At 56.0% G+C, this 26,674-nt stretch overlaps 1 protein-coding gene across 4 annotated transcripts in view; it reads left to right on the top strand.

Annotated features, from left to right (window-relative positions):
• BANP (BTG3 associated nuclear protein) overlaps nucleotides 1-26,674 on the top strand; it is a 103,361-nt gene that overhangs the window by 30,313 nt on the left and 46,374 nt on the right. For 2 of the 4 annotated variants that reach the window (XM_032853788.1, XM_032853787.1), the window contains exons 5-7: nucleotides 13,164-13,280; nucleotides 14,875-15,050; nucleotides 25,664-25,903. In XM_032853788.1, coding sequence (XP_032709679.1) covers nucleotides 13,164-13,280; nucleotides 14,875-15,050; nucleotides 25,664-25,903 — 533 coding nt within the window. The remainder of the gene's footprint in view (nucleotides 1-13,163; nucleotides 13,281-14,874; nucleotides 15,051-25,663; nucleotides 25,904-26,674) is intronic. The other 2 variants (XM_032853790.1, XM_032853789.1) reach the window with 1 other exon arrangement.

Below are 26,674 nucleotides of genomic sequence, written 5' to 3'. Positions count from 1 at the left end.
TGTGGCCTCACACCCGATCTCTGTCCCTGAGGGGGATGGTTGTGGTATTCTCTGAGACAGGTCTCCTGCCCGCGTCTGTGTGTCCTCCCCCAGTGGACACTTGTTGAGCGTATGCTCTGCAGGCAGGGACACTCAGCCCCAGCCTTTGGTTCAGAATAGTCTTCCTGTCATGCCTTTGTACCCTCAAAAGTAATGTTGAGAAAGTAGAGTTTATAATGGAGAAGGGAGTATAACGTCTTAATTGTAACATGAGGAGAAATAAAAGGGTAGACGGTATAATAAACTAGCGTGTGTTCTGGGTTGTAAATGGTTGGAGGAAACACCCAAGGAGGCGGTGAGCAGGCCATTTGCCCAAACCCCGTGTGCCGAGTCCCAGCGACGGGGAGGGCTGTCACACTCGGCCACACCGCCTGGGGACTCAGGTACCAGTCGTCATGGAATCTTACAAGATGAGCGGTTTTTGATGAGGTTTCAAATAAAGCAAAATGTAGTTTTTTTCTAGACTTGAACCACAGTTGAATTCCTAGAAGATTGGTTGTAGTAAAACTATCCAAAAATACCTTGGGTGGAAACGCAGGGTAGCGCGAGATTTCAGGCTTGGGCCGTTGTTAGAATCCTGTGTTCCCTCACGTGAGTGCTGGGGACTTTTGAAGGCAAGAGCCTCACGTACCGACCATGTCTTAGCCTTTCTTCGCGGCGGACACGCCCCCGCGGCGGACACGCCCCTCGTGGCGGACACGCCCCTCGTGCCGGACACGCCCCTCGTGGCGGACACGCCCCAGCGGCGGACACGCCCCCCTCGGCCGTGTCTCCTGAGGTGACGACCCGCCGTACCCCACTGGGTTTCAGCGCTTCGCCCGCTCACCCCACCCCGGGACCTCCATTGGGAACCGCTGCTCCGAGGGGCAGGAGGAGATGAAGGTCAGACGCCGGTCTGCGCGGAGGGCGGTCCTCCCGAGCCTGCCGCTTTCTCCGCCGTGTCTGGAAGAGCCGACCTCCGTGCTCGGGGAGGGTCCGTTCGGATCCTTTGCCACGGACTCCTTGTGACGGTCCCGGCGGGGCAGCACCAGCCGGGGGCTGAGGAGGGCACCTGTGACGGCTTGTCTCGGGACTCCTCTCTCCAGAGCGGTGTGCGCGGCGGGGAGCGCAGGCCTCTGCGTGCCACAGGCTGCCTCGGGCTGAGCTGGGCCAGATCACGGAGTCGTATCAACTGTCCCCATCTTGCAAACAGGACAAGACGACGGTGACCTAGGCATGCCTGAGGAGCCCCTTGGCATTTCCCATAGTTTCAACGATGAAGCTGGCAGGTGGGGAGGAGGGCGGCGGTGCCCCCAGACCGGGGTGCCACGGGCGGTCTGATGGCGGAGGGGCTGCTTGGATAAAGAAAGGCACTGCCGGGCTGCAGGAAGCCCCCAGCATTTCTGACCCCCCTCAGCGTTTTCGTGATTTCAGGCTCGTGGGGAGACCCCATCAGCTCTTCCCTGAGTGGGAGTGCTGTGATCTGGTGTGACCTGACCTGCTGTGGTTTTCTCCACGTGTATTGACAAGTGGCAGAGCGAAAGGCAAGTTTTCTGGCTTGGACGCAAATGTTTAACCTAGTCTGTCCAAATCACTCAGGTTTCCTGGCTTTAAAGATGCAGGTACAGGTGACCTAGAATGAAATCATTCTAGAACACGCACGTGCTGGGCTTCAGCACAAGGTGCGTTAATACTGTTAGTAAAACCGTTAGATGCAGACACTGACGGAAGAGGGATAGAAGGGACGGTCCTTTCTCTGTTCCCTCCTAGGCATGGTTTTAAATAGTGTCTTTTTTTTTTAAGATTTTATTTATTTGTCAGAGAGACAGAGGGAGCGAGCACACACGCAAGCAGAGGGAGCGGCAGGCAGACGGAGAAGCAGACTCTCCCCCCACCAGGTGAGGAGCCCGATGTGGGGCTCGATCCCAGGACCCCAGGATCATGACCAGAGCCGAAGGCAGACACTTAACGACTGAGCCACCAGGCACCCTTGCACAAGTGATTTTTAAAGAAATAGGACAATAGTTGAAAACGACTCAGATGAAATTTTGGGGAGAAGTAAAGAATAAGAATTTGGGACGCCTGGGTGGCTCAGTTGGTTGGACGACTGCCTTCGGCTCAGGTCATGATCCCTGAGTCCCGGGATCGAGTCCCGCATCGGGCTCCCAGCTCCATGGGGAGTCTGCTTCTCCCTCTGACCTTCTCCTTGCTCATGCTCTCTCTCACTGTCTCTCTCTCAAATAAATAAAATCTTAAAAAAAAAAAAAAAGAATAAGAATTTGATCCCAGTTCATCAGTGAAAAAAATATAGTTTAATTTGCAAGTTACGAATATGTAGACATGTAAGTAATTAAAAACTGTAAGTGTCAAGTGTGGGCAGTGAGTGAACGTAGAAGAGGGAAAGTCTCCAAAACAAACTAGAAGTGGGTTAACACCAAGTCACAAAGTCCTTTCACCAGTTATCTGTTTTGGGCCTCAGGTATTGAAGATAAAAGTTGGATTATTTTATATGCAACCCGTATGCTTTTAAGAAGAACGTAGGATTGCTGGGGCCCGTCTGCGTTTGTTGTGGGTGGTTCGTGGTGAGGTCTGAGTGTCACTGGGCCTGATGGATGCAGGCACCGTAAAGGTCTTTTCAGTTAAGGAGGATCCCGGGTGGTGCCTGAGGAACCGTCCCCGCAACCACTCGCGCTTGCATTTGGAGAGGCCCCCCGTGGCCCAGAGCCAGCCGTGACCCCCAAAGCAGGGCCCAGTCCCTCCGCACTCGGAGAGCCACTGCCCCGTCGGCTGCTTCTGATGACAGCCGGCCTACGCGAGCGCGCTCGGGGCTCGGAGAATCCGTCACCGGTCCGTGTCCTCCGGGCGCGCGGAGCGGGCGTGTGGCGTCCAGTGGCCAGCGTTCACACCCGAGTGCGATTGTCTGAGCAAATCAAGGAAAGGCAGTGACGGAAGCTGTTTTTCTGTGGTGCTAACGCTTGATCGTTGTCATAAGAGTGTCTGTGAGGGTCTTTGGAGGGGTTCTGCCCCGTGGCGGCGCTCTCCTTGGGAACGGGAAGGTGGGCTGCGCTGACTGCAGGCAGGTGCTTTTCGTCCTTGAAAGTGCACCGCAGCTTCGGATTTTGCTTAATTGTGATTCTGGGTGTTGCGACTTGAGTCTTCTGAAGCTGCTTTCCCCGGTGGCGGAAGGGGCAGGCGACTGGAGTGCTCCGGGATGGGCCATGCCGGTCCCCGTACCGCGGGCTCGTCCTTCCAGGCGCTGCTGGGGGGACCGGGTGCACAGACAGGGACACTTCCCCAGGTCGGCTCAGAAGTTCCTCCTTGGCCCTTCTTTGAAGCCAGACACAGAGCCCTTTGAGGAGGGCACAGGGAGCAGGACGTGGCCGAGCGCGGCGTAGCCCCAGTGGACAGCCGCCGGGCAGAGTGGAGCCGGGATCAGGGGACAGAGGACCCACTTGTGCAGCAGGGTCTTCTGTGTATTTGATTTTTAAAAGATTTTATTTATTTGAGAGAGAGAGAGACATGGAGAGCACAGGGGGAGAAGCAGGCTCTCCGCCGAGTAGGGAGCCTGACGCGGGACTCGATCCCAGGGCCCTGAGATCATGATCTGAGCCGAAGACCCCGTGTCACTGACTGAGGCCCCCAGGCGCCCTGTGTGGCGGGGTCTTCTAGGGCCGGACTCCTGGGTGAGTCAGAGGGCAACTCAGACGTGGGTGTTCCGTGTTTGTTTTCATTAATGGGATGTCCTAATTAGAAAAATGCTTGTTTCTTACTGTTAAAAGCATATGTTTTTTGTTTTTTTAAGGCACAAATGGTTTATTTTTATTGAAATACAATTGTCCTACAACAGATTTTTATTTTTTAAGCTTAAATCTTTTTTTTTTTTAAAGGCCTTTGTGTGTTTCTACAATTTTGAAACAGCTGTGGTAACCCAGTGGCCTCTTTATTATACTCAGACATAAAAGTGATTTCTTTTCAAAATCCTGTCCTTCAGAGAGCTGTGTCACACCAGACACACAGAGGAGGGACGTCGGGTTATTTTCCGGGAAGCTGCTTATTTACCCACGGAGACCTGAGACACTCATCAGCAAATTACTGCAGGTCCATCTGCCACTGGTTGCTGAGTCATTGCTCTGTTTCTCACAGGCCTTCTGTCGGAATCGTGGTGGGTGTTCGGGGAAGGCTGCTCTGCGAGCCCCGTGGCTTCCGGGTGGAGAGAGGTCCCCTTCCGAGCATCTGTGCCGGCCTCGGAGCGCTGGCCGGTGCTGAGAGCGGCTCCCCTCAGGGCCGTGGGCCGTCTCAGTCGGGAGTGGAGCTGTGCGCGGCTGCTCCGGGCAGGGCTGTTTGAATCGCGGACAGATGGTTTGGTCTCAGCCATGATGGGCTCGAGTACAAATTTTGAGTTTTTGATGTTTCCACTTACTTTTGTAGACGTAGGATTTCTCTTCGGGACTGAGGCACACTGCGTGGGACAGCTGCCCACTCTTAGTGCCCTAATCACGACGCCCAAACGAGGGAAGCACACACCCCATGCACGTACGATCTGGGAACCGTGAACCCGCTCTCACGACTCACATGTAATCTGACACCCGAAGCAGGTGCCCCGGTGGCCAGTGTTTGCAGAGGTCGTGCGCTTCCTCGTGATTCGGAGCGCGTCTCTGGTGGTGGGGTAGCTCGAACCTCCATTCGGAGAGAACCGGCGTCGTAACACCATCGGTCTTTTCCCTTACGCAGCTCTCTAACTCCTGGTTTTCAGCTGCTGTTGTTAATGCTCTTGTGTTTTAAATTCCAGTTTGCCGTTGTTTACGAGCCGCTGCGACGAGGGTTCTTCTGACCCCGCGCGTTGAGGGTCGCAGGCTGGCGCACTCTGTTTCTGAGAACGTGGCTCTCTCCTGTTTACGTCCCCCCGAGCACCTGTCCAGGGCGCTCTTTGCTTGCGAGAGGGTCTGGGAGTGGAGCCTGGCTGCGTCGCGGCTCCCGGGGCAGGCCCGCCATATGAGGAGGGCGCAGGGGTTCATGGTGGACACGAGCCCGCTGCCCCCCGGACATGAGGACCTCGGGTTGTCGCCCCCCTGCTGCCGCACCCGCCTCGTGTGCGCTGTTGAGGCCTGAGACCGGCGAGCGGTGTTTTAAGTCGGTCACGCTGCACGCGCGGTTTCACGACGAGCCGCGTTCCTGCGTGCCGGTCCTGGGACAGCCGTGACGGCGGCGAGGGACATAGGCTTTTGGGGCAGGCCTGTTGTGGAGTTTCAGAAGAATCTGCAAGTGCGTTTTCTTCGAATAGAAAGTGGGATTACTCGAGATCTTTGCTAGCTCTCTTGCACTGGCTGAGATTGCTTCCTTTGGAAAATGTGTGTCGTGTCGGATTTACCCAGCTGAACCTTGCAAATGGTTCCTTCGGATCGGGAAGGGACCAGCTGTCAGCGGAATAGGGTCCACGGGAGGCTTCACTGCGGGTGGGAGGGAGACAGAAATGTTCCCAAATATTTTTCGAACGTTCCGGCGGGACTCCTCCTCCCGCAGCCACAGAGCACGGAGCCGTTCCTCCGGTGGCCCAGACGCTGTGTGGGGCTGCTTGCTTCACTCGGGTGGGCCGAGGGAGGCTCCGTGAAGGGGCCGTCGCCCTGTGAGGTTGTGGTCTTGCCTCCCGCTTGACGGCAAGGTCCCTGCCCGGCTCGGGTTGGTGCGAGCGATAGACTGAGAGCGCCGGGGCAGGAGGGTGGGTGTCTCTTCGGTGCCCAGGGCACGGCTCTCGCTGAGCTCTCAGGACTTTTTCCGGGAAGGAGGCAGCAGGGGACTCTCTTTTGGGCATTTCGAGTCATTCAACCTTGTCTTTGGAAGGTTAGTTTCTCCTAGGATGGTCGTGCCCCCGCACCCGCCAGTGTAAGGGGAGGTTTCCGCACAGAATGTGGTTGTGACCTCCCTTCTCTGTCTTGCGGTGGCGTGAGGCCTGGTCCCTGCGTCCCCCCAGCCACGGATGCTGCTTCCGTGAACATCCACGGGCCTGTCACTGCTGGGATTAACCCAGCTGGCCGGCCGCTGGCTTCTTCTCTCCTAGATGAGCGTTAGTGTGCGGTGAACGCCGACGGTGCTGGTGGATGGTCTCCTTGGTAACTGGGAGCGACCACCCACGCTGCTCGTTATAAACCTGACCTTCCGGCTGTGCCTGTGCCATAAGGGAGCTCCAGGGGTGTTCTGGGGTAACTCCAGTGTACTGAGATTCCCCACCCCCCCGTTCCTGTGGCGGACGGGCTAGCTGGTGGCCGCTCGTCCCCTCCGAGCTCGCTGCAGCCGCAAACCCGGAGCAGCCTGCTGTTCGGTTGGAGCTGGGCCCCGAGCTCCCTCCTGCCGTCCTCGTTGAAGGGGTTCTCTCCGTGAGGACGCAGCCTGGCTCTGGTGTGTCTGCGTGTGCAAGTGTCCGTTCAGGATCGGTGATACGCCCCTGAGATCTGTGTGAGGTTGGAGCCGGTTCACAGAGCTGTGTCGCGTTCTCTCGGCTTGCACGGAGCTGACATCAGGCTCTTCTAGAGAATCGTTGGAAACTCTGGGTCCCCTGACTTGGCGTGATTTTGGCTTCTCTTTGCCCGAGGTCTGCGTGCGTTTGTTGCTGGGCCGTGTGCATGTCACATGCTGAACTCCTCTCCAGTGTTGGCCGGGCTGGATCCTGGGCACCCCTGCCCCACCTCCCGGTGTCCCCACCTGCATCCACCATGGTGTGGGTCCTTAAGCCTTATGGCTCAAACAAGCTTCTTTTCTGTTTTCCTTCTGTAATAAAAAGTGGAAAACACCAACTTGTGAGAAATAGTTTAAATCCTGCATTTTTCAGGAAGATTTTCTGTTTAAGTCTTTTATTTTTGTGGTTTGTTGATTTTTTAGACTTCGACAGAGCCCCTTGGCATATATTCAGATGACAGTCCCATTCTGTGTGAGTGACGAGCAGAGGGGACAGAAATGTTAATGCCTAAATTCTGGTACAGAGAATTCTAACATGGTCACAAAGCGGTTTCCTGCCACAGAAGAGACGTGGAAGGCCCATTTGTGAGTTAGCTTGGAAGACGTTTGCATGATCCCTCTGAAAGCTGAAGACGTTCTGTTTGAAATCCATCAGAATAAAACCGTGAAACCCACACTGAAAGGGTAGCGCAGTGTAGCAGTAAGTGCCATCGGGCCGTTCCTGGGCTGGGCTCACAAGGGGCTGAGAGCGTGAGAGGCACTTGGTTTTGAGTACGAGCTCTGTCACCCGTACGTGGGGAGACCGTGGGCACGTCCGTACCCTCTGCAAGCACCCGTCCCTCCTCTGTGCGCGGACAGTGAAGCTGCCCGTGAGGTCATGCGTGCGAGCGCGGCGTTCCTTCTCTCCAACCCCCGTGAGGCTGCGAAGACGGATCATATAAGAGTTCTTGTTCGCCGAGGGTCTAGCGTCAGCCCGGCCTCGTGTCCTGTGCTGGGCCCTGAAGCCCACAGAGTTCCAGGACCCTCCGTGGGTGACCGCGCCCTCGGTGGTCCTTTGCGTGTCTTCTCGTGAGGTTTCTGTTCTAGCCCATGATCCTTAGTCTCTTTCGGCACGTGGACCAACAGCTTGAGACCAGGGAATCTGGAGGCCAGAGCCAAAGGCCTGAGCTCAGTCACCGGGCTTAGTGTGGAAGTCATTCCCCCGTGAAACACGCAGGCTTGCGTTCTGGGCACTCACCGGGGCGGCAGGTGGACAGAGAGAGCCTGTGCACGGTGCGGGGGCCGGGGAGTGCCGCGTGACGAGCTGAGTGCAGCACGTGGGAAACAGCGAGCGGGGCACACCTGTGCCTCTGACGTGGGTGAACACGTGTGCGATTTTGTCGTTGGTGTAGTGGCACCAGCAGAATCCCGGAAGAAATGGTTAGAAAAAACACAAAACCGCTGGGCTCACTGGGGCTGGTCTCTAGACCTCCCAGAAAATTCTGATGTTGAAACAGTAGTGGCTTGTGAACTGTTGCTCATTGGTTTCGGTTTGACTGTCCCTGGAGAAGTCTGGGACAGTGTCACGTGGCCGTGTGGCCTTGGGCGGGCGACCGTATCACCTGGTCTGCACGGGGAAGGCAGTGCGGTGCCCCTCGTGTCTCGAGAGTGTGTCCTTCCACGTGGGGTCCTCGGGGCGGTGCTGCCCACCGTGACTGCTCCTGGGGGCGTCGCTGGGGGCCCTGGACTCAGTCGCTGTCCACAAGGGGGAGTGGTCCTTGTGCCCCTGGTCACAGGTCACTGTGTATCTTTTACTTCTGAACAAAGCCATTTTGAGGTAAGCGTATCCCACTTGGGTAATTAGCATAATCTTAGGCTTGTAACCAGCGTAATCTTAGAATTACAACAGGCGGCACAGTCTGAGTGTCATTTTCCTCCTTTTCTTTTATTTTTTTTTTAAGATTTTGTCTATTAGGGTCACGTGGGTGGCATAGTCGGTCAAGTGTCTGGCTTCAGCTCAGGTCCTGGGATGGGGCTCCCTGCGTGGTGGGGAGTCTGCTTCTCCCTTTCTCCCCGCCTCCTGTGCTCTCTCCCGCTCTGTCTCCTCAAATAAGTAAAATCTTTTATTTGATAGAGAGTGAGCGCACAAGCAGGGGGAGCAGCAGAGGGAGAGGGAGAAGCAGGTCCCCACTGAGCAGGGAGCTGGATGTGGGGCTCAGTCCCAGGACCCTGAGACCATGACCTGAGTGGAAGGCAGACACTTTGCTGACGGAGTTCCCCAGGTGCCCCAGTATTTTCGTTTTTATTTAAAGAACCAAAACGACAAGCATATAGGTAAAGATATAGAAAATGACTTAAGGTTGTCAACGAATGAATTGGGCACATAGTTTTTAGAAAACAAAATGAGGGAGGGAGAGAGCAGTCGGTGGGTGGAACATAGCAGAGAGCCTAGAAATAGGCCCGCGGAGCGTCGACAGAGGCGCAAAGACCCGTCAGTGGGGGAAGGGCAGCCTTTTAACTCATGCAGTCCGGACACGGGACACCTGCAGGCAGAATGAGAGGCAGGAGCCTGGGGTCACATCACCCCGGAACAAAGATTAATTTCCAGTGGAGCCCAGGTATCAGTGTAGAGCCGAGACTGCAGAGGAAGCTGTAGGGGAAACTCTTTGAGACCCAGGACCTGGCTCGGACCTCTTAGACGTGGTATGAAAGCAGCGTCCGTGAGGACAGTGAGGAGTTGGACGTGGTGAAATGACAAGCTTGGGCTCCTCGAGGAGGGGAGATGCGGGACGTACCGTGCGGCCCAGCAGTCCCGTTCCTGGGCACTTGGCCTGGAGAAGTGAGAGCATGTGTCCACAAGCACCACGCGCATGTCTGTGGCAGCCTTGTCTGTAGTGACCCAAACCAGCCGGTCTCCCGCTGCCCAGGTGGGGGTACAGGGTAGAGGGCAGGCTGCCCACAAGTGACGCCCTGTGCTGCGGGGATGTCCTCAGCCGCCCCGAGGGAATGGACCTCGGGGGTTCCGCCCGGCCCAGAAAGCCGGGCTCAAAGGCCAGTGTGTGTTTTGTGTTGCCAAGTGTGAGAACCGCACAGGTGGAGAGCAGGTTAGCGGTTGCTGGGGCAGGGATGAGGCTGGGAGGGCAGACATGTCTCAAGGGGCAGCGTCGGCCCAGGAGCACGGGTGTGCGTGTGGGGTCGGTCCTCCCAGAACCACACACGCGGACACACGCGCACGCATAGCCGGGAAGTCTGAGGAAGGACTAGAGGCTCGTTCCCAGAAGTGTTCCCAGAAGGGTTCCAGGGTGAGTTTCGGGCTTTCCCTACGGTACTGAGCTACATGCTTTATAGGGTGTCACCACGGGGGCACGGGACTCTGCATACTTTACCACCTCTAATTATTTCAAAGCAGAACCAGTAGGCGACACCATCGTGTGTGTGGCTGAGAGAGGAAGCGTGATAGAGCGAGAGAGGGACTGTACAGCTGTAAGGGTTTGTGTTGGCGTTGGCCAGCACACTTGTGGGGGCAGCCAAGCTCGTTGGACATCTAGAGCAGGTCGGCAGGAGGGGGAGGTCAGGATCACCTGGCGGGGGGCGCTTGGCACCTCCAAGACCAGGAAAGAAGGCCTCGACCCCCCACCTGATCTGGCCAGGCCCAGCCGGGATCATCTCTCTTTGGTTAATTTGGAGTCAGCCAGTGAGAGGACTTTCAATCACATCTGCAGAATTGCTTCATAGCACATGCAGGTCAGTGTGATTGAATAATTAGGGAGTGTAGCTCAGCCCAGGCAGGACATGCACATTATGGTGGCAATTTTCCATATCAACCCTTCGACGACAGTTTCATTCTTACTAGTGTGATATAGATGTTCCTTAATTTTTGAAAAATGAGATATTCTTTTGTACACCTTGAGGCTGATAAACTGCATCGCGTTAGTTGAAAGTGTAAAATTTCTGGCGTGTTGTAACACTGATTTGCTTTCTCAGATGTTTGCATTATAATCTAATACCATCGTCTGTTTAAAAACACCCCACGAATGTGCTTTCCCCAGTTGAATTTCACCGTATTCCTTTGCCTTTTTTTTTTTCTAAGATTTTATTTGTTTGGCAGAGATCACAAGTAGGCAGAGAGGCAGGCAGAGAGAGAGAGGAGGAAGCAGGCTCCCTGCTGAGCAGAGAGCCCGATGCGGGCTCGATCCCAGGACCCTGAGATCATGACCTGAGCCGAAGGCAGAGGCTTTAATCCACTGAGCCACCCAGGCGCCCCATTCCTTTGCTTTTTTGAAAGTTCGTTCCCATCTCCTCTCCCTGGCATTTGCTGGGTCCATCGGCCGACGTACTTCCGTGCAGCAGGGGCAGAGAGAGAGGCTGAAGCTGAAGAAAGTGTTTCTTGTAGCTGTGAGGCCACAGGTGTTGAAAGCTTTTCGGACGGATCTCCTGACAGCGTTCGTACCCAGTCGAACAAAACCACGTCCGTGTGTTAGCCTAGAACGAACTCGTAATAGTCCAGGATTCCGACTGCGTCCCTGAGATGGACGGGGCTTTCGTGTTGACTAGTCCTCGAATCCGTGCATGAGTATGACTTACCGCTTAAAGGGAGACGAGGGTCAGCCCTGGTCCTACTTCCAGTGCTAGTTTTCAAAGTTTCAAGTGCTGAGAAGCTTCGTTCTGGGAGGAGAGACGCCTCTCAGCTCCTCGGGCCGTGTCTAAGGGCCTTGTACGCGGTCGTTTGGGGATGACTTTTGATGATCTCTGGGCTCAAGAGGTAACTAGGTCGTCTGTCAGGTTTGCCAAAAGCCGAGAGCAGGGTGCTGGTATCGCGCCGGGGCCGCCGTGGCGGTCAGCAGCGGATCGGCTTTCTCACACCCAGCCTGGTGCCTCCCCGGGGCCCCGCGTTCCGCTGGGGGGCTGACCCCGGACGGACGGCGCGCGTCTGTGTAGCTGCAGGGACGGCTCCTTTCCCTTTAAGGTGGGAAAGGGGCTTTGTGAGAGAGAACGGACACGTTGCCCGTGGTGCGCGCTCGAAGCAAAAACGGTTTTAGAGTTTGTTCTGCAAGGCGAGGAAGTGGACGTGGCGTTGCTGAGAGCGGCCCCCGTCAAGGAGCCCCGGGACGTCGTGGGTGCCCCTTCGGGCTACTTGTTCACCTTGACGCTGGCTGCTTCCGGACATTGCTTCCTTGCCCTCGACAAGAGCTGTTAGGGAGGAAAGGTCTGTTTGTCCAACAGCGTTGCCAGTCGGTGCCACGAGTACATTTTAATCTGTTCCCTTCCAGACCTCGAGAGCTTTCGTGTCCTGCTGCCCATGGTGAGTTCCCTTTAGCGCACTGCTAGCCCGCAGAGCCGTCCTCGTGAGCGGCTCGTGGGAGGAGACGGCTGGGGAGGCCTGTGTGTAGGATCCCGCAGGAGAGCGGGGCTCCATGGAATTTGCTGCAGGGAGATAGCAAATGCCCAAGAACCAGGAATCGCCAGTCTCGACATAGGAGACTCGTAAATCTGGAAAGCCCGCTGTACCCGTGGTACCGAGTCGAGGGTCACGGCCCGGGTTACTGTGATGCCTGCCCTGTGGCTGGGCTGTAAGGATTGGCTTCCTTTAGGTCCTTGTCCGAGGAAAGTAGAATCGCCGAAAAATAATAATATAAAATAAATATATAAAATAAAATTAAAAAAAAATAATAATTGTGAATGAAATGCCGTTGATTCAGCTTTTATCTTAGAAAAACACCTCATGGTCCTGTGGTTTCCACGGGCATGAAACGGCGCTGTCTGTGCCCCTGATTTGGGGAGAGGGGGTTTAGCAGCCGTGTGGCTGTGACCCTGGGTTGCATTTTCATACACGCTTTGGGTTACGTGAAACTTCTCATGTGAAAGCATCGTCTCCCCCCGAGTGGTAGAATTTCAGAATGACCTCTTCCCACGTGGTGCTGCTGTGCGTTTCCAGTGCGGCCCCGCCCCCTCCCCGCAAAGCACGCCCCGGCTTCCTGGGACCACAGCTCCAGTCGCCGGACGCTCAGTGACCCAGTGGTCCGGGAGTCCGCGGTGAGATGTGCTGTCGGCCGCCGCTTGTTGAAACTCATAGGCCGCCTCCCAGAGGGTGTCCGGGCAGGGTGCTGCCTCTCCGAGGGGACTAGGGCCTCTGTTCTGTTGTCTAATCCTTTTCCTTTGGGGGGAAGAGCCCAGGCTCTGTGTTGCGGTTCCCACAGTCCCCTGGTAGCAGCCGGAGGGGACACCGTTGCGTGGTTTTGCCCCTTTCCTAGCAGACCTAACCCTGGGGTGGTGTTGGCAAGCGTCGTGCTGAGGAAAGCCTCGATTTGTCATGGAGGAAATCTCTGGGACGCACTGAGTATGGATAGCAAGCTGTGTTTATGCCGACGCAGTCCTTCAGAGACCTTAACTGCCCAACACCCCGTGAGCTCTCGCTCCTTTCTGTGTCAATATTCCTACTCGACTCCACTGAGAACACCGGCCGTGAGGGAAGGTAAACTCTCTCCTCAAAAGAAAAAAAGTAAAAAACAAAAAGAAAAAGGGAAACACCTCTGGTTTATTCTTCGTCCAGTGTGGACCGTCCCTTACCTTGACCCGTGACTTCCGCTTGGGGCCACCTCCCCGCCCTTAGTGCAGGTCATGGGGAGCTGACTGTATTGAATGACTCTTATGTACGCTGAAAATGAATGTTGTTGTTTTAAGGTCTTCTTTTTCTTTGTGATTCTTTTGTTCCCTAGCGTCGTCCCCCAGACTACAGTAATACTCAACAATGATCGGCAGAACGCCATTGTAGCCAAGATGGACGACCCCTTGAGCGGCAGGGCACCGGATTCCCTGGAAAATGTCATTAGCAAGTCAGTAGCCACAACAGCAGCCCCACCTTTCACTGCCACTGCCACCGAGATGAGTCCCCTGGAGAACCAGCCAACGTTCCGAGCCGGGCACAGCCGGCCGCAGTTCTCCGTGGTAGGGGAGGGCCGAGCCGTGCTGCGGGCCCGCGTCCTGACGTGCTAGCTGGAGGAGCGGACGCGTCCAGGGGAGAGGCACTTGGAGCTGCCGTGTCCAGTGCTCTCGTGCTGTAGGGGACCACAGCAGCCGCTGGAGCTTGTGTCCCCTCCCTGACCGCCCCGCACTCACGTCTGTCTGTCTGTCTGTCTCTGTAGCAGCATGTCAGGTCAACAGACAGCCTTTTTTCACGTTTGCTGAGTGAGGAAGGCATGTCCAGGTGATGTTTCTCTCTGGAGACCCGGTGGATGTAACCTTGGTCAGAGATAGGAGAGCTTGATGGCAGCGTGTGACGGTGAGGTCACTGCGGGCGGCCTTGCCTGGCCGTCTGGGCTCCGCTTTTCCTGGGAACGTGCCCGAGAGGCCTCTTTGGCCTGTGGTTTCCATCAGTGTGTCCACAGGGTTCTGTCTGGCCTTTGCTCTCCATCTTCCCCCAGCTGCGTCCTGCTTCCTTATTGTCCTAGCCCGGTCTCGAGGGGCCCCGCCGGGCCGCGGCCTGCTGTGTCGGGTGGGCAAGGCCGCTCGAGGAGACCCGGCCAGTGGAGTGGGGCAGGGTCAGGCGGGCCTCAGCTGTCAGACTTGGAGCATTCAGGAGCAGGGTCAGCTGGGGCAGGTTGCGGTGGATCCGGTTCCGCAGGTGTGGCCCTCCCCTCAGCTCGGCCAGGGTGGGAAGCGTGTTTTGTCTCTGTAAACAGGGAAAGTGCGTTTCCTCCCCTTTCCCCTGCCTGCCAGGCCCCGTGAAGGGATGTTGAGAAGGTCCTCAAGTCCCAGGGAGCATGTTTCCAGGTAATAGGACACAGAGATGTTTCGAGCCCTTCTCGGAGCTGGCGGCTTGTGTCTTGTTTTTCGGGCAGCAGCTCATTGCTCCATTTCAGGATCCCTTAGGGTGGTGAGAGGATCCCCCAGGACGTTCTTGGCTGGCTTTTTAGACTCACGTGAGTGGTTCTTGTCGGCGGGAAGAGGCGGGAGTGGTCGCTGCCCTTAGCAAAGCCCAGTTGCTTCCAGAAGGTGTAAGAGTGCAGAGTGCACTGGGTCAGTGGGAGCCTCCAGGCTCACTTCCTCCTAATCCGGCCTTTCTTTGACGTTGTCTCCAAAGTGACGCACGTGTCTGATTTGCGGGGTCACCTCTGTGATCAGAGAGCTGCAGTCTGGGCCTGGAGTGACAGTGGGTTGTGATTTTCCTTCTTTTGCGATATAAACATGTTTGCACGCTTTTAAATTTCATACGGTTTCTTCCAACCCCAGACTATTTTGTGCTGTTGAGTTGCTGTCCGTCTCAGTAGGGAGAGCTGGATGGGAGGCCTCCTGAGCGGCTGCCCCGTGCGCGGTTAGAGTCTCTGATAAACGGAGGACAGAAGAACATGGCAGTGCCTGAGCGCTCGTGTCTGCCTGTGGGTCGTGGCGCTCTCACAACATTGGCTGGTGTTTTTGTCTCCCGCTCAGCGCGGTGCCCGGGCGACGGCAGAACACCATTGTGGTGAAGGTGCCGGGTCAAGAGGACAGCCACAACGAGGACGGGGAGAGCGGGTCCGAGGCCAGCGACTCCATTTCCAACTGTGGACAGTCAGGAAGTCAGAACATTGGCAACAACGTCACCCTCATCACCCTGAACTCGGAAGGTGCGCCTGCAAAGCTTCTTTCTTTTCCTTGAACGGCAGTAGGTACCGTTTTGTGTTGTGTCTTGTTTTTCTGCTTCTTAGGAAAGCGAGACGGGCCTCCGCCTCCTGAAGGTTCAGCTTCACGGTTTGTCAACTTTGTCAACACGGTTTGGAGGTGCCAAACTGACCCACACTCGGTCGAGACGTAATTCGCATTTTGCATCTGAGTCTCTTCCCCGGGCTGGTGGTGCGGGGCAGGGCTCTCCGTCCCCCGATGATTGTGCGGTCAGCAGCCACCCCGCCACCGCCACGGAGCACCCAGACATGGCCGTCCTCGTGGTCGCTTTTAGCGCAGGATTCAGACGTTCCCCGAGCTGTCGCCCACGGTATTGTGTGTGTCACATGATTTTGTCCCCCCAGAGGCTAATGTGGATGTTCTGAGCACGTCTAGGCTGGGCCGGGCTCGTGTGTGATGCTCGGTGGCTTAGGGGCATGACGTGAGTTTTTGACCTCGCGTTTCCCAAGCTCTGATAGGTTTCTCGGGACATCGCCCCTGCTCAGTGGGGAGGATGTGCAGACGTTTACTGTTTTGCGGGAGAGAAGACCGTGAGAACAGCGTGAATTTCATGTCCAGAGGTCGCTGCCAGTCCTGCTTGCTTTTCTTGTGGGAACACGCGCACTGTGTGATTTTGGGGCTCTCCTCCTCCCCTGCAGCACGGGGGCCTTCCACGGTGTGCACATCAGTTGGGCTCTGCACACTCTCTGATGACAGGCTCTTGTGCTTTTTGTAGCCGGCAGCTGGTCACTGCCTTTGACCAGGGCTCTGTCCGCGTCTCTGCCAAGAGCCAGACATAGGTGCTTGGGGGAGGTCGTGTTCTTCCTCCCCCTCCCGCCCCGAGGGGCAGAGCGGCTCCTGGACGTGAGCCTGTTTCACCCACACCTGGCTTCCTGTCCCCCTGCGTCTCCTGCCGAGGTCGGACGTCTGCCCGCGCCTGGCCCGCCCTGTGCAGCCAGCCTCACGTGCCTCGCAGCGGACCTCTGCTGTCTGGCGCGCCTGTCCTGCCTTTTTGGGCCAACTTAGGCTTCCCACACAGCTTTTTACAGCAGGGGCGGGTGGGGGACAGATGTGTTTGGTGCTGTGCTGCTGACTTTGAAAGCCTGGGTTTCATTTTCTAGTGTACTTGGGAGGTTTTCTGGTTTTAGGTCCGAGTTGTTGATTTTTACTTCAGGAGCTATGTGAATTCCTTAAGACAATGATGCAGATTTAGTGAGCGAAGGTTTTCCTGTTACACTGGTTACCATAGCTGAAACAGTGAAAACAGTATTTTTCTCCAAGTTTTGGTCATGTCTGACATAAATTGCTAGGATGGGGACAGTAGGGCAGGAGTGGGGAGAGAATGAGAGCTTAGGGACAGCCTTTCTATACACCTGAGATTTAATTTAAATTCTGTAAGGTCGACCATCGTGATGCATACCATTCAGTGGTGTTTTGTATGTTTGCCTAGTGTGCAGCCATGATCCAATCTGATTCTAGAACATCTGTCACCCTAGAAAGGAGCCCTGCCACAGTCCCTGCCCGTTGGCCCTGGGAGCCACCTGGAATGACCTGTTGTAGGCACTTCCCACGTGGGGTGGGGGCGGGGGCGGTGGAGGGGGTCGGGGGCGGAGAGAGCGCCAGCCCTTCACCCCGTCCGTGGCTGGGTCATGCTCTGTCGTGTGGATGGATCATGGTCATCTGTTGGCGGACACTCGGGGCACTTCCAGTTTCTAACTGTGATGACTGCACGTGCCCAGGGGTTGGCGAGAGCGTATGTTTTCGTTTCTCTTGGTAGGCACCTGGGAGTGGAGTCGCCTTGTTGTTTTGCACATTAGATTTGAGGACGAGAGGGATGCCCCGACCTCAGCTGGTGGGTATTAACCTCCGTGGTGGAGAGGGCGCTGGCAGCAGCCGCAGGCTCTGTCTGTCCATGGGGACTCCGGGTCACTGTCCGCGCGGACTCCGGGTCACTGTCCGCGGGGACTCCGGGTCACTATCCACCACTCGAGGCCCGACGTTTGCTTGGTTTCAGCTGCATCTGCTGAGGCGCTCGGTGCTTGGTAATTCTGGAAGTTTCTCGGGTTATCTTAAAAAGAGAATGTTTTACCTTTTTAAGTATCTTACTTTGATGTGGTTAATGTGAAAAATACTTCATTTGGGGAATCTACAGCATGCTGCTAAACGAACACAGAGAAATGTTCAAACTCTGAGCTTAGTGACATCTCGGAGAAAAAGTACAGATCTTCTTTGTCTCTGAGTCTGAGTTCTTGTCGAGCTGACGCGTTTGCGGGAACCATGATCCGCCATCCAGGGGGTTGTGTCCACTGGACACGTCTGAGGGACAGGACCTGTTGTTAGGATTGGGGCAAACGAGGGGAGCCTGGGTGGCTCCGGTCCCCGTCTGCGGGTGCTGGGATTGAGCCCCATGCCGGACTTCCTGCCCTGTGCGGATCCTGCTTCTCCCTCGGCCCCTGCTCATGTGTGCGTGTGCTCTGTCTTTTTCTCAAATAAATAAATAAATAAAATGTTACAAAACGAACAAAAAAAAGGATTGAGGCAAACTAGAGGAATTTTTCTGATATTCGAAGAAGTGATCCTAATTCAGGATTCCGCTTGATCGCGGCATCAGGAGTAAGCTCTCTGGGATGTGTGCCTTCTGCGGCCTCTGCCCTGGGAACGTCTCCCCCGCAGTTGGACGTCTGGGAGGAGGCCCCGCTGTGCTGCCCCGGCTGGAACCGTGGTGGGTGCCCGAGGGCCTGGAGGCTGCCAGGCACGCACGTGCTGTGGCACAGGCCCACCATTAGTGCCCGTCAGAGTCACCTTCGGCCTGTCGTGGCATCGTGTGTGAAAACCTTCTCTGAGATGCATGAGTGCTGTCCCTCCCACGTCCTCCCCAAGACCAGCTCAGCTGGCCCAGCCGGAGAGGGTCGGGCCAGCTAGTTTCTATTAAGCTCTGGTAACACGCAGAGCTCTGCAGGGCCCTGGGCTTGGCGTTGTGTGGCGTCCTTGAGTTCCTGATTAATAGCCCAGAGCTGCGCAGGGACACACCGCTCTTAGAAAATTATTTAAGTGTCTGCAGTGTTAAAAACCACAGGTTCCAAAATGGTTATTTCTTAAGAATTCCAAATGGTTTGCATGAACTGATGTGCTGTTTTATATCAGTGTGGAGTCCATTACTTACTGCAAGGCACCGTATCTGTGTTTTGTATTTATTGTATTTCATTTTTTTTTTTTATAAACATATATTTATTTTTTCCCCAGGGGTACAGGTCTGTGAATCTCCAGGTTTACACACTTCACAGCACTCACCATAGCACATACCCTCCCCAATGTCCATAACCCCACCCCCCCTCTCCCAACCCCCCTCCCCCCAGCAACCCTCAGTTTGTTTTGTGAGATTAAGAGTCACTTATGGTTTGTCTCCCTCCCAATCCCAACTTGTTTCATTTACTCTTCTCCTACCCCATTAACCCCCCATGTTGCATCTCCTCTCCCTCATATCAGGGAGATCATATGATAGTTGTCTTTCTCCGATTGACTTATTTCGCTAAGCATGATACTCTCTAGTTCCATCCACGTCGTCGCAAATGGCAAGATTTCATTTCTTTTGATGGCTGCATAGTATTCCATTGTGTATATATACCACATCTTCTTTATCCATTCGTCTGTTGATGGACATCTAGGTTCTTTCCATAGTTTGGCTATTGTAGACATTGCTGCTATAAACATTCGGGTGCACGTGCCCCTTCTGATCACTACGTTTGTATCTTTAGGGTAAATACCCAGCAGTGCAATTGCTGGGTCATGGGGTAGTTCTATTTTCAACATTTTGAGGAACCTCCATGCTGTAGTGGTTGCACCAGCTTGCATTCCCACCAACAGTGTAGGAGGGTTCCCCTTTCTCCGCATCCTCGCCAGCATCTGTCATTTCCGGACTTGTTAATTTTAGCCATTCTGACTGGTGTGAGGTGGTATCTCATTGTGGTTTTGATTTGTATTTCCCTGATGCCGAGTGATATGGAGCACTTTTTCATGTGTCTGTTGGCCATCTGGATGTCTTCTTTGCAGAAATGTCTGTTCATGTCCTCTGCCCATTTCTTGATTGGATTATTTGTTCTTTGGGTGTTGAGTTTGCTAAGTTCTTTATAGATTCTGGACACTAGCCCTTTATCTGATATGTCGTTTGCAAATATCTTCTCCCATTCTGTCAGTTGTCTTTTGGTTTTGTTAACTGTTTCCTTTGCTGTGCAAAAGCTTTTGATCTTGATAAAATCCCAATAGTTCATTTTTGCCCTTGCTTCCCATATTGTATTTCATTTTTTAAAGAGCGAGCGAGTGAGCATGTGGGTGGGGAGGGGAGGGCAGAGGGAGAGAGGATTTCACGTGACCTCCCTGCTGAGCTTGGAGCCCAGCGCAGGGCTCCATCCCGACATCGTGAACTGAGCTAAGATCAAGAATCAGGTGCTTCACTAACTGTACCCCCAGGTGCATCCTGAAAACATTTCTTGAGAATTTATTTTCATAAACTTTTTTTTTTTTTTTGAAGTAGGCTCCATGCCCAGCGCAGAGCCCAACATGGGGCTTGAACTCGTGACCCTGAGATTGAGACGAGAGCTGAGACGAAGCATCACAGGCTTAACCCGCTGGCCACCCAGACGCCCCTATGTGAACTTATTTTTTTTAACATAAATTCTTTATTTTTATTTTTATTTCTTTTTAAGATTTCTCATTTATTTGAGAGAGGGAGAGAGCGCGCGTGCACGCACTCACATAAGCAGAGACACAGAGGGAGAAGCAGGCTTCTGCGGAGCAGGGAGCCTCACGTGGGACTCGACCCCAGGACCCTGGGGTCATGACCTGAGCGAAGGCAGATCCTTTACTGTCTGAGACACCCAGGCGCCCCTGACATAAATTCTTTATGTTGCCATAACATTAAAAACTTTTTTTTTTTTTTTTTAAGATTTTATTTATTTGACAGACGGAGATCATAAGTAGGCAGAGAGTCAGGCGGCGGGGGGAGGGGAAGCAGGCTCCTGGCCAAGCAGAGAGCCTGATGTGGGGCTCGATCCCAGGACCCTGGGATCATGACTTGAGCTGAAGGCAGAGGCTTTAACCCACTGAGCCACCCAGGTGCCCAAACATTGAGAACTTTTTATTGGCAGTCATAAGTGGGCTCCTGAGAAGGGTGGGATTACAGACAGGTTAGTGCCCGGTGAAGATGGCGTTGATGAATGAAGCCAGAATGGCGGAAGGACCCGACAGGTCAGGGGAGAGGGCTGTGGGGGGATGCCGGTTCTGGAGTTAGGAGTTCTGGCTCCTCCCGTGGGGTTCCAGAAGGGACGGCACGTGACGCTGATGGGGGATACCCTGTCCGTGTCCCGTGATTCCCGCTCGTTCCTGCCAAGGAGGATGTCCTTGGCCTCTTGCTGTAGTCCCAGCTGAGGTCGTGATGACTCGTGCTTAGTAGGGCAGCCTGGCCTGAGTCGGTGGCCTTGCCCCTCGGTTGCTGGTGCACTCGTGGTTTCTGTGGAATGTGCTTAGAGTTGGGGGAAAGGTCTTGGCTGCAGTACCAAAGACCATTTGTTTTTTTTTTCCCCTTTTTCTTGTGATTCTATGTGTGACTCAGCCCTCTTGAGTTGCCCATTTAAAAACCCCAAATTATCAATCTGTTTATAGCGTACAGATGTCCCGTCACTCCCAGAGAAGCATGGTGGTTTGGGCTGCGGGTACACAGTGCACTGTGTCTAAACCCAGAGAGGTGGCCTGTCTGGTTTCTTAGGTCGGTCTAAGGGTCGAGCGTTGTCCACGCTCCCTTCAGGTGACACACGTGACTAAGGGGAGCGGTCAGGAATGTGCCGGGTTGTAAGAGTCCTGTGTGATCCGGGGCTCGGGGCTACCCCAGCAGAGCCTGTCTTGGAAAGCCGTGGTCAGCTTGTTCCCAGGGCTGTCCTCCATGAGCATGGCCAGAGCCTCTGGTCCTGCAGCCCGTGGGTCCCCGTGTCCTCGCCACCCCCACTCAGCAGGCCATAGAAAAGGCCACACTTTCTTACCGGCCTTAGCCTTTGACTCCAGAAGCTAACGATGTTTGCTCCTGGAATGGTCTGGTTTAGGAGGGGACGCGGGGAGCTGGATGCCCCAGGGCGTGAGGCCAAGAGGACGGTTGTGAATGCTGGGCCCTTGGAGCCACTGGAGGGGGGCTCGCGCTCCAGTTATGAAAGCCTCCAGGTGATGTCGGAGCTGGGCAGCGTGGTCCAGCAGTGGGCCTGGACATGGGTCGAACGGATTCCTGCTGACCCCACACCTTTCCTAAAGTGGCTCCTGTGACTGAGCAGGCCCAGCCTCTGGAAGCAAGAGCGCTTGACGGTCCTGGGACTTTGGAGCCCGGGGTGCGATCGCGTGGGGGTCTCGGGCACATCGGCATCCGTGTGTGAGTGGTGGGGGCACAGGACACTGGTGGCCCTGCTCTCTGTCCCGCGGGTGTGCGTGACAGCATGGCTGGGGCTGCCGTCTGGCTGCTCTCCGCTGCTCCGTCATCTTCCCGGGGCTGAAACAGAGCCTCAGGACAGAGTGTTAGTTGTACGGAAGTGTTTTCGGGGGAGGAAAATTCGAGTTAGTCCTGAAGGGCTTTCTTTAGGTCTTTCAGAAGTGCTAGTTCATTCCGTCGACAGTCAGAGTAATTGGAATGGGAGGTTAGTTTATTTTTCTGACGATCTGGTAGTTTTTCAGTAAGGCCGGTAGAGTCTGCTTCAGATGCCCAGCGTGAACAGGCTGTTTTAGTAAAATAAATACACGCTTTCCGAAGGGTCAGAAGGGGAATTTCTCAAATATTTATGTGGGAAGGTGTTTCATCTTGTTTCTCATTTAAAAGACATGATTCATCATCACTGCTGAGAAGCTGGAGTCCAGCCTGCGTTCTTGCCTCCGAGTCGGAAGTGAGTTGGGGCTGAGTCTTTCCCAGGGGAGCAGGCCTGAGCCAGTGGGTCAGCCAGCACGACCCTGGGAAGGACGGGCTCCTGAGTGTCCCTGGCGGTCCCGTCCTCTTGCCTCAGGGCTCACGGAGATGCAGCACGTCTCCCACAGGACTGCGACGGCAATGGTGGTGTCCTGGTCCCCTCTCCCACTGGTCCCTGGCTTCCATGACAGTCACCTTTCATCTCGTCGTTGGTCAGGGTCACTGAGGCCGCTGTCCTTGTCCTAGCTCGACTTCCTGCTCTGGCAAGGAGCACACACCTGTCATTTCCAGGGCATCTGGTGACATTCGGGATGAGTCAGTCGTAAACAGGTCAGAAAATTCCTTGTAAAATGTTGAGATGTTGGATCGGAATAAAATTTCCAGGTAATTTTCCATGTTACCAGAGATATTTAAACCATTCTATTTGGGAGTGGTAAGGAGGTGGGAGATAAGGAAAGTTAATCTTGAGACTAATGTCTTTTTTGGAGGGGAACAGCATCTCCTGAAATAGTACTTACCATAGGAGTTTGAACTGACACCTTTCATCCTTCAGAATATTCTGGTAACGTTTCCAGAGCCATGTGCTCGGCACCAAGGGACAGGCTCTTTTTGTCTGCAGACAGGCGGCGGCACGGAGCGGGGCCCCCACCGGATGTGGAACCCAGCTTTCTCTGTTGGCTTGGTGCGGGGCTGGCCCTCTCGCGTCCAGGGGCGGTTTCCCTGCTTCTGTTGGAGCGCCGTCGGCGGAGGAGGGGCGCCCGGCTTGGCTCACGTAGGGCCTGCCGCAGTCAGCACCCCAGCGGAGACCAGTCGGGGGATACAGACCCATCTTACTGATGATTATTTTTGACATGAAGGAAATGGGGTTTAATGGTTATTTGTCAATTTTTTTCACTTATTTAGCATCATATTTTGCTCTTACATAGGTGAAATCACTTTGAAAAAACTCGCATTTACACTTTTGGCTACTGCAGCCACGAAAGTGGACTGTCCCGTTGTTGCTGTGCTGGTGTTTTCCTTTGTGTCTGGAATGGCGAGGCTCTCCGGTGGGGGACATTTGGAAGAGTGGCCTTTTTCCTTGTACATTACTGTGTCAGCTCCAGGGGCCAAGTGCGGGGTTTGGACGAGGTGACGTGCTCTCGGCACAGGTATGTGGCTGTCAGGAGCCTCCGTGCTGAAGCGGGTTTGGTTCATGGGCAGTGGAGCCAGCAGGAGACCTCACAGCGTGGACAGTGCGGCTTTGGTGGAGGGAGACATGTCCCCGAGGGGGCCGTGGGGCAGTCTGGGTGGCCAGCTGGTTTGTCGGGGCATCGGTGGGGCCGGGCTGTGGCCCATCCCTGGCTGAGTCACGCCCTGGCTGCAGGCCCCTCTTCTCAGTACTGGTTTGAGAAGACGTCGACTCCGACTCCCTGTCTGAACTCCTGTCCGCTGCGGACGCTGCTTTAGAAACACCGCGTCACTGGGGAGCTCGCCGGCACAATCCCATCACTTCTTACTCCTGAGAAAGACTGCCGCGGTCTTCGGCAGTTAACCCTTGCGCTGGCCGTGGGTCGTGTCCGTGGCGGTCGGGGAGGCAGGTGCCGTGGCGGCCTGCGCCCCTCCTGGCTCAGGGTGCTGCCGCCCTTCCCCGTGGGCTCGCAGGATCCTCCTTCAATACTTAGGTCTGGAGAAGGTCCGTAGACCGCGCCTTGGGTCTGACTGCGCATGTTCACAGTGAAACCAGCGGCGCGTGGGAAGGGAGTGTGGGAAGGTTTCAGCGCCGTAGGTCCTGCTGCTTCTTGGACTGCTGAGTAGCCCATCAGCGGCCGTGTGTGTCCGCTGTCACCCCCCAACACACATGTTCCCTGCCCCTCCGTTGTCAGCACAGATGGGGTCACTCCCCATCCTTTCCTCTCCCCTGCTCGCTCTGTGGCTTGACTGCGGCAGGTAGGGAAGTCTTTCCACTCTGCGTGCTGTCATGAAGCCTGGGTTCCCTGACGGCTTCGACCGGAGCACGAGACCCAGTGCCGGGCGCAGAGTTGCCCAGTAAGTATCTGTAGATGAAGCGGTAAATACCCTGGAAGTTGGAGCTTTTCTGACATTCCAGATACGACCTGGAGACAGCCCCCGCCAGGCCCCCTCCTGCTCAGATCGCTGGGCCGGGCTGGTTTCTGCGCGTAGGCCGAACGTAGCAGGAGCTGGTTGGTGTTCAGAAGCACGTGTCTGCTGAGCGTGCGCCCGGGGCGCCGTCTCTCCCAGAGCCCTGGTGTTCTCAGAAACGAGCCTGCCTCCCCATGGCTCATTCACAGTTGCCATAATCAGGTTTGTGATTGGTTTTCTGTCCTCAGCTAAAGCCAGGCGCCTGGCCTCAAACCCGCTAAGCAGTTCTTCCAGCCGCCGGCTGGTCCCCGTGGGCAACGTGGTCACCTAGATGGGGTTGCCAAGCCTTGCCAGATGCTCTTGCAGATCTCGTGATGCAGGAGCTCAGCCGGGAGAGGCTCCCTGCGAGGGGGGTGGGGCGTGTGAGTCACGGATGGGCGACCACGTGCTCCGCTCCAGCCTTTGGCAGAGCGTGGCTGGCTGCTCCTGGTGGGACCTCTTCCTGCCCTGGGCGATGGGAATGCCGGCATCACGACATTTCGGAATCAAGCTCGTGAGAGATCTGAAGCTGGGCCGGCCTGGCCGTGGCGTGACCTAGCAGCCCACTTGATGGAAAGCGGGTGTCCCTCTCACACCCCAGCCACCCAGGAGGAGACCTCCCCTTGCTTAGTGCTTCACGCAGGTGTGCTCTCCCACCTGCCCCGGCTGCGGAGTCCGGCTCAGAAGAGATTGCTGGGGAAGCCGCCAGTTTCCTGATGGAACTGATGGGTCCCCGAGTTTGGGATCTTAAGTGGAGCTTTCTTCTGCCAAAGGTTGAGGCTCCCTTGGGTTGGTGTTACGCTTGACGAACCCGGAGCCCTTTTGCTCGCACCCTGGGCCACTCCGACGGCTAGTGGCTGTTTGCAGTGATGGAATCTGTGGTCCTCCGTGGTCGGGCAAAGCCAGACCCCTTGCTGGAGGCTTTGCTCAGGAGCCAGGGATGGCTGCGAGGCTGGTCTCCGCCTCACAGTGTCCCCTGCTTCTCCCACAGGGAGCTGGCGAGGTGCCCGTGGGCCGGGGGGGCACCCCAGGTAGAGAGGTTTCTCCCGTCCCACTGCCCGCCCACTTCTCTCTCCGTGTCAGCTCCGTGTCTGTGTCATGATCATCTCTGTGGCCTTGTTGAAGGCAGAGGGGTCCCTCCCCGACCTGAACGCGGAGCTCTGGGTGTGTGCGTTGGACTCCCCGGCTGCAGACCGGCCTGCACGCAGGGCGCGCTGCCTCCTGTCTGCTTGTATGTGAGTTAGTGGGGCAGGACTTGGCCCGCGGAAGCCTGTCGGGAAGGCAGGAGAGGGTTTCCGTCTGGCCGGCCCCGTCTGTCTCTCTGCGATGGGTCGGTGGACACCAAGGTGGCCCTTGTGGGAATGATGGGTGGGTTTCCATTCATCACGTGTCCTTGGTGACCCCAGGGGTCGCCCCCTTGCTCCCGGGGAGCGCTTCTCCAGCGGCCTCCCCGGAGCATGTCTGTGCCGAGCCCGGGGCCCTCCGGCTCGGGAGCTGACGCGAACCCGCCTCCTCTCTCTCTCGCAGAGGACTACCCCAACGGCACGTGGCTGGGCGACGAGAACAACCCCGAGATGCGCGTGCGCTGCGCCATCATCCCCTCGGACATGCTGCACATTAGCACCAACTGTCGCACTGCCGAGAAGATGGCCCTGACACTGCTGGACTACCTGTTCCACCGCGAGGTGCAGGCCGTGTCCAACCTGTCGGGCCAGGGCAAGCACGGCAAGAAGCAGCTCGACCCCCTCACCATCTACGGCATCCGCTGTAAGTGCGGCGTCCTCGTTCCCACCTTCGCGGCCTGCCGTAGTGCGGGGTCGGGGGTCCTACGAGGCAGCGTCCTGGGCGAGTCAGGACCGGGCCCTGGGGTCGGGGAGGGTGCCGGGCTTGCCCTCGTCCCGGAGTCTGTGGGTGGAGCGTGTCTGGTAAATGTCGCGGCTGCCTGCCGTGGGAGAGACATGGGAGATGCAGGCCTCTCAGACCCCGGCTTCCCTGGTCCCCAGGTGGCTTTGGGGCTCGGGGAGGAGCAGAGCCGGAGCCAACCTCTGCCCCCCGCTGAGCACGGCCTTCCCTGGGCTTCCCAGTGGCACGAGCGGGGTTTCGCCCGCCTCCTGCCCTTCAGGGGGGCTGTGTCATTACAGGCCCACCTCCCTGACCGTGGCCGGCAGATCTCATGACACTGGTCCTGATGTCCCTCCAGTCTTTGTGGTTTTCCTCCTTTTCGAAGAGCACCCCACATTCAAATCAGTCGTCCCTGTGTCCTGTTGGTGACATCTCAGGGGTGCAGGAGGCCTGTGACCTCCTCAGCAGCACTCGCAAGCCTCTCACCCGCCCCGGGCTTGTCTGCTCCATGGAGCCTGCTGGACCCCGGGAGTGAAATGAAACAGACTGTCCAGCCGTGCACCCTATGCACGTGTGCCAGCTGGGCTGGACCCCTGGCAGGGGACCCCCACAGGTGCTGCAGTCCCCCTAGGAGGCCTCTGGTCGTGAGCTGCTGTGGGATGGACGTGCGCCCGTGTCTGCGCCCACAGTGACTGG

This window comes from Lontra canadensis, unplaced genomic scaffold (genome assembly GCF_010015895.1).
Source record: "Lontra canadensis isolate GAN:19392208 unplaced genomic scaffold, GSC_riverotter_1.0 scaffold8, whole genome shotgun sequence".
Lineage (NCBI taxonomy): Eukaryota > Metazoa > Chordata > Mammalia > Carnivora > Mustelidae > Lontra > Lontra canadensis.
This window is presented reverse-complemented; position numbering and strand designations above follow the sequence as displayed.